General features: G+C 34.9%; 1 protein-coding gene and 1 pseudogene across 1 annotated transcript; one reads left to right on the forward strand and one right to left on the reverse strand.

Annotated features, from left to right (window-relative positions):
* Positions 1 to 1,085: 1,085 nt before the first annotated feature.
* LOC110745914 (egg cell-secreted protein 1.1 pseudogene) lies at positions 1,086 to 1,825 on the reverse strand (annotated as a pseudogene).
* A 5,448-nt stretch (positions 1,826 to 7,273) lies between these two features.
* Positions 7,274 to 8,214, forward strand: LOC110747232 (uncharacterized). The gene is made up of 2 exons (XM_021947440.2): positions 7,274 to 7,645; positions 7,898 to 8,214. Exons 1-2 carry the CDS (start codon positions 7,337 to 7,339, stop codon positions 8,078 to 8,080), a joined length of 492 nt encoding a protein of 163 aa, XP_021803132.2. The 5' UTR covers positions 7,274 to 7,336; the 3' UTR covers positions 8,081 to 8,214.
* Positions 8,215 to 12,422: the final 4,208 nt, after the last annotated feature.

Raw genomic sequence — 12,422 nt, forward strand, 5'->3', positions numbered from 1 at the left:
GCCAAGTTAACCGAGTACAATCATCAATGAATATCACAAACCACCGAACACCAAAGATAGTAGTAATCGGAGATGGTGGTGACTTACTAATAATATCAATTGTGAGAGCAATGTTATTGGCCTTTCAAGTATTGAGGTGCAGATATTTGAGGAGGAGTTTTTAACGAAGTTAGCAAAAATTTAGCTCATCTTTTAAGAATAACAGTTTTTATTAAACGTTTCAACAATAGCAAAAAATAAGAGGGGGCAAGGCCTAAGTAGCAAATCAGAGTGGTTACCCTCCAAATCAAAAGTCCTATGCACCCCCTGCTGTAAGATGTGGTAACATAAGGCCAAAAGAATGAAAAAACACAAGGAATAGAGCCAAATAAAAATACAGTGGGAGAACCAAATGAAGGAGCAATAGGTGAAAAACAAAACTTAGAGCAACATAAGGCCAAAAGAACGAAGCACAAGCAGTGGAACAAACAATAGTACGTCAAATCCAAAAAAGTGAAAAGTAGAATCAGCAAAAGCAGCAACTCACATTGAAATGCAGCAGCTGTGACGCCTCTTGCTTTGAAAGTGAGGAATCATAGGTCAGTCCCAATCACATCGATCTTTTTTCTTTTTCTGGGCTGAGCTTCGTCAACAACATCATTATCATCATCATTTAATTCTTCTTGGTATGCCTCTTCGGAAAGAGCATAGGTATTGCAGAAGAGAGACAAGTAGTAGGGCTCTTGATAATGGATTGGTTCATCATGATTTGGTTGAGTTGTTCCATATCTTGCTTGTGCACCAAACTTTGGTTAAGGCATCAAGGATTTTCCCTTTCTCTACAATGTTTACTCATGATCCGTTTAGAACTCATCTATAAAGAGAGAAATAAATAAAAACTTTTGTTTACAATAAGAAAAGAAACGAAAAATGTAATTAGAAAAAATTTAAAAGTTGTAAAGCCATTTGTGCAGATGACAGAGTCAGAGGCTTCGCTTAATTAAGGGTCTCGTCCTTTGCAAGCAAATATTTTAGACTAAGACTTTAGGTATCCATTGCATCCCTTAATACGCAAATGTATCACAGATTCCATTTTTATTTTTATTTTAAATTTTATGAATGGTGTTCCTGATTATATTGTTTTGGCCTCCATCTATCCTTTTCAGAACTACATTCACATTGCATGTGTCGTTTTTCTAACACCAATAACATCACAAATTATAAGTGATGAAGACATACAACACACTCATTCTCGAATTATAGAGGCTAGAATTGAATATAGCAAGACCAAACAAAACCTTAGTTTTTATTATTAATTAAAATAGCAAGACATGCATACATGAATCTTACCCTGAAACAAAACAAAATACAAAAAGCAAATTCTCGAGGAACCAACTTCTCCAAATGATGAACTGTTTTGTTAATTAATAGGTTTATCAGCTGCGGGTGGTGATGGTGGTCTCACCGGAAGGGATTGAATATGATCGGCTTCATCACAATAACCTTTGAGTACATCAGTCTCCTCGGTTGTAAATCCTAGCGTGCCAAGCAAGGCAGGCCAACACTGATGTTCAATGGTTCGAATGGCTTCGCAACAGCCATGCCCTAAGTAAGTCTCACCATTCAGAAAAAACATGACAACCTCACCAGAACAGGCGTGGAGCTGAAACAAAGAGTCCCAGCAGTTGGAAGATTCTTCATCCAAATTCAACCTGTCTTTGAGGTTCGGGTTCGGGTTCGATCCAATTGGATTATAGTTCAAAGAGCGAGCAGTGGTGGTGGATATGAATAGTGGCATGGTCCAGAAAGCTAGAAGAGCGAGAAGGAAGAGGTTGGAAGCTGCCATTTTGACTTTGATCCCTTGATTTGTAGATGATTGAGAGATCGATGTGATGTGTGAGGAAGGGAGGAACCAAGGGTTTATATATAGAGGCCAGAGCTAGAGGAATTTAGTGTTACAAAAAGAGATGGGTGGTGAAGAGACTCCTCAATCAAAATTATTAATATCACTTGTGCATGTGTTATTACAAAATTAGTGGGCAATTAAGACTTTAACAATTAATTAATCGATTGATCTTCCAACCATGATCAAAGAAATTATGACAAGTTTGTGATTGTTGGTCTGCCTTAGCTGGAGCCAGGAGTTGGTTTGCTTCGGCTTCTCTCTTGTTGGACATATTGTGATGTTAATGAACCTCTCCAAATTCCATTCAGTTGCATAATTTTAAACTGAGATATGCTAAAAAAGAGAAGACAACATAACTGAAAGAGATTGCACAAACTATCAAAGAGATGAAGTGAAGCAGACAAGGGAGGAGTTCCGACAAAGCAATTGATCTGTTTCAGATAAGATCAATGTCTGATTGAGAATTCTTGTTGGCTTATTCCCTCTTGCACAGAACAGAGCAGAGCAGTTCAAATAGTCAAATAAGTTGTGTATAAGAACCAAGCCATTATAACAAAGCCAGGTCTCATGAGCAAATTTCACACGAACCTGGCCAATAAGCACACAACTACTTTTGATCCGCTCGAGTTGATAAAAAATGCTGCATCAAGACCCCAAATTTGAGTTGGCTACAGTGAATGATTTGCTGGCTTCAACAGCAGTCTTGTTGATCAGAAATGTTCTTTCTTAGAATCTATGCATATAAGAACAAGGAAAGACTGTACCAATTTCAACATATGATTAATCAACAAAGACTTTGATTTCAGGCATTATATTGATTTAACCCAAAAAGAAAAAACCTAAACATTTGATTCCTTTTTTCTTCCTATTTTTAAAGTTTAAGTCAAATTTCACTGTTTATTCCTCTGTTTCTTTTTGTTATAAATTTAATATATAACAGTGGACTCAATAACAGTGGAGTCATTTAGTAGGAGTTCTCAACAAAGTTAGCAAAAATTTAGTTCTCTTTTAAGAATAACAGTTTTTATTAAACTTTTTCAACAATAACGAAAAATAGGAGGGCGCCGCAAGGCCTAAGAAGGAAATCAAAGTGGCACCCCCCATTTGTTGCTGTTGAAAGATTTCGTAAAAACTGCAGTTGTTCAAAAGAGGGAGAAAATCTTTACAAGTTTTGTTAGAAACCCTTTCACTTGACAAAAATTCAGATTTGCTCCTAAAACAAAACAAGGAACAAAGCCAAATAACACAATAAGGCCAATAGAATGAAGAACAAGCAGTCGAACAAACAATAGTACGTCAGATCCAAAAAAAAATATGTAGAATCAGCAAAAGAAGCAACTCATATTGAAATGCAGCAGATGTGAGCTTTGAAAGTGAGGAATCATAGGTCAGCCCCAATCACATCGATCTTTTTATCTTTTTTCTGTCGCGAACTTCATCACCAACATCATCATCTGCTCCTTTGGAAAGAGCATAGCTTTTGCAGCAGAGAGATTTTTGGTGAGAACTACCACTTCCACTTGGACCTCCATTGTCCTCGTCACGTTGTTGACCTTGTGCATCTGATAAATATGATTGGTTCATCATGATTTGGGCGAGTTCTTCCACCCCTTGCTCATGCACCAAACGCAACCCACACTTCTTTACACCCGAGCAATATCATCTTCTGTCTGTGGTCCCTACATGAGCTTCGAATAAAATCTTCATCTAACTGCATTGCCTCTTCCAAGTCTTACCAGATGCATAAGATAACCAAAGGTGATCTGACACAACATGGCCTCTTGATAAATAAGTAACCGCAAGCAGTTCTTCTCCGGAGCGACACTCAATTACAAAATAATCAATTTCAGAAAGGTCATCAGCTAGACTTGGGTGATCTTCTTCAAAGACAGCACATACTACAATCCCCATGAAGGTGCTACAAGAATCCGGAGGTAGCTCCACAATTAAGGAATCTCCCACACTTTGATTATTGAACCACTCTATAGAATTCTCCTTCCAGGAGTTACAGGTTCCAATTGGCCAGGCCTATGGATTACCTGTACAGTATAGGTTAGTAACTTGTCAATAATAATAATAATTATTATTATTATTATAACAAACAACAGAAGAGAGAACCCGAAGGAATCTCCATAACATTCCAAGTATTATACTATCGCAGGCTTCATTCTGAACTAAACCAAAGCAATTCATGTCGGAGTTAGCTCACAATTGGATGCAAAGAAGAACCAAGGAGTTGCAGCGAAAGGAAGAAGAAAGAGGAGTCTTGGCTGGAAACCGATCGATCGCCAGGATGTTGTTTTGCTTCGGTTTTTTACTAGTCCAACGTGACTGTATCAGACTCTCTTGTGTAGTCCATGATATCACTACTAAAAAACTGGTCAAAAACCACAAACTTAAGAGCACACATATAGGTATGGTGCCCTTTTCTCTAACATTGAGCACAAATAAGTTTTATTCCTGCTCTTTTTGTATAAAACACAAATAATTGTGTTAAATCAATTTACACAAAGCACAAATTTTTATTGGACACAAAGAATTGTGCCAAATGTCAATTTAATGTAAATGATAAATACCATCTGACAAATTATTTAGAAAAAGTAAGATCATTTACTTGTGTAGACACAAATAATTGTGTCTTTATCTGACAGATGTGACAACGCTAAAACACAAAAACTACATTTGTGCCCTGTTATTTCTATTTTTTTTTCTTTACACAGCCCAATTATTTCTTTATATTCTATTAGTGTACTTTTTATCTTCAAAGTTAAAAAAGAACAAAAGAAAAAATAAATATGTTTTATTTTTAATTGATAGCAAAGTTTAAAAACACACACCTCCCCTAAACTTTTCCAACCCTAGAAAATATCTAACCCATCATTTCTTCTTTATTCAAGCCTTCTTTCTCCCCCCAAAAGAACTTGTTAAGAACTTCTCATCGGTTCTCTATCCCCTCCCCTAAAGAACCTCCCAGTCGTTCTTCTGTCGCATCTACCCCTCTCTCTGTCTCGCTGCTGCCTCCAAATCAGATCCACTCTATTGCCCAAATCTACCGACTCCATCTCCTTTCATCTTTTTTTCTGATAGCTCTTTCCCTCTATCTCCATATCCTTGAAGTGGAAAATGCAAATCAGACCCTTGATGTCAAGCTTTGGTGGGTATGGGTTCTCGGCGACTGGGAGATGGGGTTGCCGCGACGGTGGCCACGATTCTAATGCTCCAAGTATTACAAAACCGAGGCATTAGAGGCCAAGCAATCCTGAGATGTTCTACAGGGCAGCAACCCGTATTTTTCAATTTTGAATTTCATTTAGGAATGGGTGGGTGATACTCTTACGGAATTTCAATTAATGTTATTGTTATTTGATTTGGTTGTTTTTGGTTTCTTAAGTTTGATGTATTTAGTGATTTTCCTTGGTTCAAAATTTGGTTGTTTGGTTCTTGTGAAAATATTCTATCATTGCATTTGTATGCTATTCGGAGCATCTGGATCTACTAATTTGTTGAAATTTCAAATTCAATGTGATTGTTTATTCGTAAATTTTTTCATGTTTGCAATTTTGGGTGTAAATTGCTTCAGTGAAAAAAAAAAAGGGGGCGGAATCCAGCCTAAGCGAGTGAGCAACTGGGTTGTAATATTTTTTTTAAAATAAAATATATAGCATTGAGCACGATTCTAAAGTTGTGTCTGTCTTTGTACATATGTCTAATCAGTTCATAAAATGACTGAGGCAGCTTGTCAGAATACAACCACAAATACTTTTTTTTCGTGCTTTATATTGTCTGACACGAATTTGTGATTCGTGTCCTATAGTAATAGAAACCCCTATAGAAAACACCGTCAACTTAAAGGTCGCTGCATTGTGGCTTTTGGACATAGAGCACAGTTATTTGTGCCTCTTGCAGTTAAGAGCACAAATAAAAATGGTGCCCAAAGCCACATATTCTAGTAGTGTATGTGTGGTACTCTTTCCTACCCTGGGATTTGTTCTCTATGATGGTTTTAATGAGGCCACTGTATCGTGTCGTTCTATATACATTATTTCAGTTCTATAAATGAATTCCATTTCTATATGAATATTAAAAAAAAAATTACCCCATTTTAGATAGGTATCTACCTATCACTTTACATTCGATTTAGAGAGAGAGGACAACAAATCCTAATCGTTCACCAAGGTATGGCACGTGACAAAAGTAAGAGTGTCCAACTTTAAGATATTTACTATTAGGGGAAAATTTTATAATGTCATTTGTACTTATATACCAATTTCAATTTGTCACTCAAAGAAAATTTTAAGAGATATGTTATTTTGATTTTTCAAAATTCCTAAGTTAGAATATGTGGCATGTACAACACACATGACAATTTTGAAAATTTTGAGATGTGATTTCTCTTAAATGTTTGTTTTACGATGATAAATTGTAGATGTGACATCGATAAAGTTTTCCCCTTCCTTAAAAAAATCAAACCATTTTTAACATAAGGTTATATTTGAGCATGTGACAGGAAAGAGTGAAGAGCTGAGGAAAAGAAGTTGGGCACCAGCACACTTATAAAAATACTAGAAAAGTTGATATATATCCAAATCCCTATTGAGGAGTTGGGTTTAATCCTCAGATTTGGTGACTTTGATCCAAGTCCTTTGACTTTTGTGCCACATAGAATTACATTCATTTTAGAATATTTTTTGATGTAATCTTTTTATTATTTTATTTTTAAAATCATTTTTTGTTCCAATGTTGCCCCTTATGACTTGAATCGGGTAATAATCAATTATGTCATATTTCCTATTGCCTATGGCATAGGTATATATATGTTGTTTCATATTTTCGACAATGTGTAATAGTATTTTATGTACCTTTTTTTTTATAGGTAACATACATTTTTATTTTGTCTATTTTTGTATTTGACTTATAAGTAGTCTTCTAATTTATGTTCCTAACTTATAGGTAACATAATTTATTATTAAGTATTATTTGTTGCTAATAATAACACTATTTACCTGTATGTCATGTACATAATTTAATGTGGGTGCTTGTCTGATCGATTGGTATAATATGTGGGTCTTTACTTTTTATTGATTAAATTGTATTTTATCCATATATTATGAATATTATCAAGGAAAAAATTCAAAATTTAAATTCTGGAATTCAATTATAAGGAAATAATGCATTAAATTTAGATTTTCAATGTGTTTTCCTTATTCACCTCAAAGGGTAAAATCGACACAACAAAAAAAGTAATAAATGTCAAAGGATCTACATCTAAAACCAAAAAAGTGAGGACTAAACCCAATGACAGCTAATCGTTTTGAACCTAGATCTAAGAAGCCCTATAAATATCCACCACCGTGCACCCAACTGCCTCACACCATCACAAATCCTCTTCTTCTCATAATAATCTTGCTTTCCATCGTCCCATTTTCCATATAATTCCCGAAATACCCCGCCATGTCTGAAGAGAGGCACCAGCGTGGCCTCTTCCACCACAAGAAGGATGAAGACAGACCCATTGAAACCTCAGACTACCCTCAGTCTGGTTACTCTGATGAAGGACGTCCCGGCGGTGTTGGTGGCTTTGGCAAGAGCGCTGATTACTCCGATGATGGACCCCGCGGCAGCCGCCACAATGAGACCGCTGCATATGTCGTCACTGCAACTCATGAATCTGAAATTGACTACAAGAAGGAGGAGAAGCACCACAAGAATCTTGAGCACCTAGGCGAGGGCGGGGTTGCTGCTGCTGGTGTTTTTGCCCTGGTATGAAACCACCTTTTATATATCAATCTTCTGATTTTATTCATGATCTTAGCTATAGTTATTTATTATTTATAAATGTAGTACTTGTGCAGTGTGATCGTTCTTAAAAGTGAAGGATCACAACCAGAAATTCTTATAAAGATATTTTCGTTTAACAAATGGTCCTGCTGAGACATATAATACAATTAAAATACCAGACCCTAATTAATTAACTCTTATTTAATTTAATAATGATCATGATCTGATGTGCAGAATGAGAAGCACAGGGAAAGGAAAGACCCAGAGCAAGCCCACAGGCACAAGATAGAGGAGGAGGTTGCTGCAGCAGCTGCAGTTGGGTCTGGTGGATTTGCCTTCCATGAGCATCATGAGAAGAAAGAGACAAAGGAAGAAGAGAAAGACTCTCATGGAAAGAAGCACCACCATCTCTTCTAAATCTACAAATAAATACTACATTTTATATCTATCCTCCTTTGTGTTTTTTTTTTGGGTGAGAATCCTTTGTGTTTTTACTTATCTGCTATGAGTGATGTTTGATCTCAACAATGTTATAATTGTTGAGTGCTTATGTGTGCTATGTATCTATCTGTTCCTCATTATTAATAATAAATAAAATCGTTTACTTGGTGTTAATTTCTATATTATTGTTCTTTATTTTTCTATAACAGAAAATAATTAATTTTTTTTTGTGCTACGTGTGAACTTCTTAATTTCATCATGGGGTCATGGTTCATTTTGTCAATCCCATCTTTAGTATAAATCGGCTTAGCAAGTATCTGGTCCTATCAGAGAACAGTCTACATTGGCTTTTCAATGGTGAGACCATCATATATATATATATATATATATATATATATATATATAGAAATTCTCTTATGCGGACATCCGGACGTTATTATCGTGCGGATGCCGTGTATTTTGTACTACTCCTCTCTGTTTTCCTGCCTGTTTACAATAGGATCCGCACGATAATAACGTGCGGACATCCGGATAAGAGAATAACTGTATATATATATATATATATTCATAATAGTGCCATTTAATATAATATAAACTAATTAATTAATTTTTATACAAGGGATAGTGGGAGATAGGAAAATGTAGGATCTCGAATGCATAAAAATTAATTAACTTTTTCCCAATATCACTGGTATAAAAATTAATTAAGATGGTTGTGTGTTAAATGCATCTTTTTGTTGGGATGAATTTTTGCTTGTATTTGTTGTTGTTAGAGCATGTACAATGGGCTCCTTAAACTACCTCCTTAGACAAATTTTAGGGAGAAATTGGAAAAATACAACTCCAACTATACTTTCTATCTAAAATAGGGAGACCTCTAAGAGCTCCTAAATCTGAGGAGAGAGAAAGGACCCCTAGTAGCTCCTTATAATTTAATGCTCCTTTATTTAATTAGTATTTCAAACCTTTAATTATGCTAACTATTTTTTATATTATTTTTTAATAGAGATGGACCAATTAAAAAAGAGTTATGACATTTATGACTCCCTAAATTAGAGAGCATGATTGGAGTTTAAATTTTATATAGAGCTCCTAAATAACTTTTATATATTTGTAGCTAAAATTTAACTAAAAAATAGACAATATGATTGTGAATACTCTTAATTGAGAAAGCAAAGAAAAAACGCTTTCCTTGAGTTCTGAATTTTGCCATTCATCTCTCTCTCTCTCTGTAGCAAGTGTCCCTTTGAGACTTTAGCCTGCCTCTGCAACTAGTTATATTAGGTGAATCATTTAAGAAAATGGCTGATATTTGTCTAGATCTGGGATTTTTATATTAGCCTTGGAAATGTATAAACTAGCATGAATTGCTCTTGAGGCTAATTGACAAAGGTAATAAGTTGGTTTGCAAGTGAGTCACAATTACAAGCCTAGCATTGATATGGTTGTGCTTATATCTTTATAGATATTTTGGTGGTAGCAAGATGGAAGTGGAGATTGTCTAAGTGACATCCAAGATGAAAAGATTGGGAAGAAGGTTATGCACAACAAGAACATAGTCAAGAAGAATAAGAAATGGAAGCATTGAGAAATAATATAACCTCAAGTTTAATGAGTTTAATTATTCACGAGAAATTGTATGAATGTGTTTATAATTAGTTTAATTTTTTTTTTTTCATCATACTATTGACATTACATTAATTATGAATGGAATATGTTGAGTTTAACATCCAAATATTAACTTTCAATACGGTACTTTATTTATTTCATGATTGAAATAATTTTAAAGCTGTGATGGTTAAGAAACATAAACAAAAGAATTGTACAAAGATCAAAAGTGAAAGTGTTTTTATTTTACCACAGAGTTAAATAAATAAATAAACCATTTCAACGTCATGTCCTTTTTAGTCATTATACACATTCCACAACACTTTTGCATAAAAATTTACTAAACACTCATAAACTGATTTCTGTACTAACATCACTTTTACTATATAGTACCAAACTCCATATTACTTTCCTTCACAGCTGATTTCTCATGCAGCAAATTTGAAAGAGATTATTTTCACAACACAGCAATGCCAAACTGACCATAATCCTCCTAAACCACTTGAGCTAAAAGCCCCTTGCAAAGACAAAATAATTAGTTTAAATTTGAGGCTTCATCTCAATTAATTGAACATGATATTTTTTTTCTTTTGCTCTGGTATTAGAGTCCATATTCATATTATAATAAATATTTTATTTATTAATTTTTATATCGTATAGTATAAATCCATCTTCTAGTCTCTTCCATGTGTAACGGTTCCGGGGCATTCAATTAGTCCACACATGGATTTTGTGTATAGAACCAAACAATTATCATATAGCCATTCTTTGTTTATGAAAGTATTCTCTTCATCAAAATCAGGGAAAATGACTAAATAGCTCTCTTACAAACCTCTCCATTCAACAATGATGAAAGGAGTAGTTTTAACTAACAGAGTGAGCACACTTGGATTACATTACAAGTGAACAATGAGGGGTTGACTCTAATGACCCTACCTTTTTCCTCCAAATAATAATTTTGAGTGAATATGTAACTCTTTAACATTCTTATCACAAATCGTCTTTGAGATTTACAAAAATCATCATTATAGTCCTCCACATTGCAAATCGATCAATGTGACATTTTACTAAACACCTTAGCCCATAAGATAAGGGAAGGCGGAGGACAGTGGAAAATTATTGTCTCGCAATTTTTCAAAGGGATATTTGTAGAATATCACCTAAACTTATACATAAGTTTCAATTTGTCACCTTAAAGAAAAATTTAAGCGAAATGTCACCTTAAGTTTTCAAAATTCATGATTTGTCACCTGACTTTAACATCATCTAATTTTCCATCAATTTTGAAGGGTATTTTAGTCTTTCCAAGCAAGAGGGTTTACATAGCTTTATATTTAAATTATATAAAAAAGACAGTTTACATATTGGAAAGACTAAAACAACCTTTAAAATGGATGGAAAATTGGATGATGTTAAAGTCAAGTGACAAATCATGGATTTTGAAAACTTAAGGTGACATTTTGCTTAAATTTTTCTTTTAGATGACAAATTGAAACTGATGTATAAGTTCAGGTGACATTTCTACAAATATCTCTTTTTCAAATGACGACCATGGAATTTAAGAAACCGATATTCAAATGACATTTCTATAAGGGATTAATACATATATTATTGCGTACATCTTCAGTTTTGTACAAAAATGTTAAATCCATCATACTATCTAGTTTTCAATGACCAAACGATCAAATGGTATTAATTTCCACACCGCTGATATTTTGGTTAAAATCTTGTCCGATATATGAAAGAGAAAGTTTACCTATTTGATAGGTGTTTTTATACAATCGTCATTCAGGTGAAGAACGGTAAATCAACTTTTATTTTTCTTTCTGATATCAACTGGGGAGGGGTGGGAAGAAACCTACTGTCATCCGTTGACAAGAAATAGAATTATATGTAGTTTTCAAGGTGTAATTAATAAGTGAAAAGTCTTTGTTGAAGAAATGTCTTCCATACCGGACGAGAGAGAGAAAGCACCAAACAATCCAGACCGTCCACCAAGGTTTGGATAACTAGCCATGCATGTGATGTGGCAAGAGCAAGACAGCTCCACTTCAGGAGAGAGAGAGAGAGAGAGAGAGAGAGAGATCCAAACGAATCCAGATCGTCCACCAAGGCATGGATAGGTAGCCATGCATGTGGCAAAAGCCAGAGAGCCCCACTTTAGGTGGATATTTTACCGTAAGATTTTTTTTTTAAAAAGTTTGGGTGGGATTATATGGCTAGAGAGAGAGAGCACCTGAAGGAACCTCCATAGCATTCGAAGTGTTCAACTATTGCAGCCTTCATTGTTGACCAATCCAAAGCAATTGGAAGAAAACAAAGTAAAAGCAGACATTTCTATTTCTCCGTTTCTGTTCCACTTTAACAGACCTGATATCATTTTTAAGGAAGTGCAATTGTCTGTGTTTATGTCTATAGTGTGCTATTTGATGGGAGATGGGGCAATTGTTGAAGCCTTTGGCACATGTTCACGCGAAATAACCTAAGCTTAGAAAGACATCTAATATGCTTGGAGGAAGGCTAACAAAATTGTTTCCACTAAACTTTAATTCTACTAAAGAGGACAGGCAGCCATTATCACCCGGAATATCCCCTTCACAAAGACCACAATCACTCAGATCCAATCTCGTTATGGTATTTAGCTTTGTAGTGCGCAGGTAAGGGATTAAATACAATGCAAATTATATAAATACCTGGACCCCTTCACAAA

The sequence above is a fragment of the Prunus avium genome, chromosome 6 (assembly GCF_965620075.1).
Source record: "Prunus avium chromosome 6, drPruAviu1.hap1.1, whole genome shotgun sequence".
In the NCBI taxonomy this organism is placed as follows: Eukaryota; Viridiplantae; Streptophyta; class Magnoliopsida; order Rosales; family Rosaceae; genus Prunus; species Prunus avium.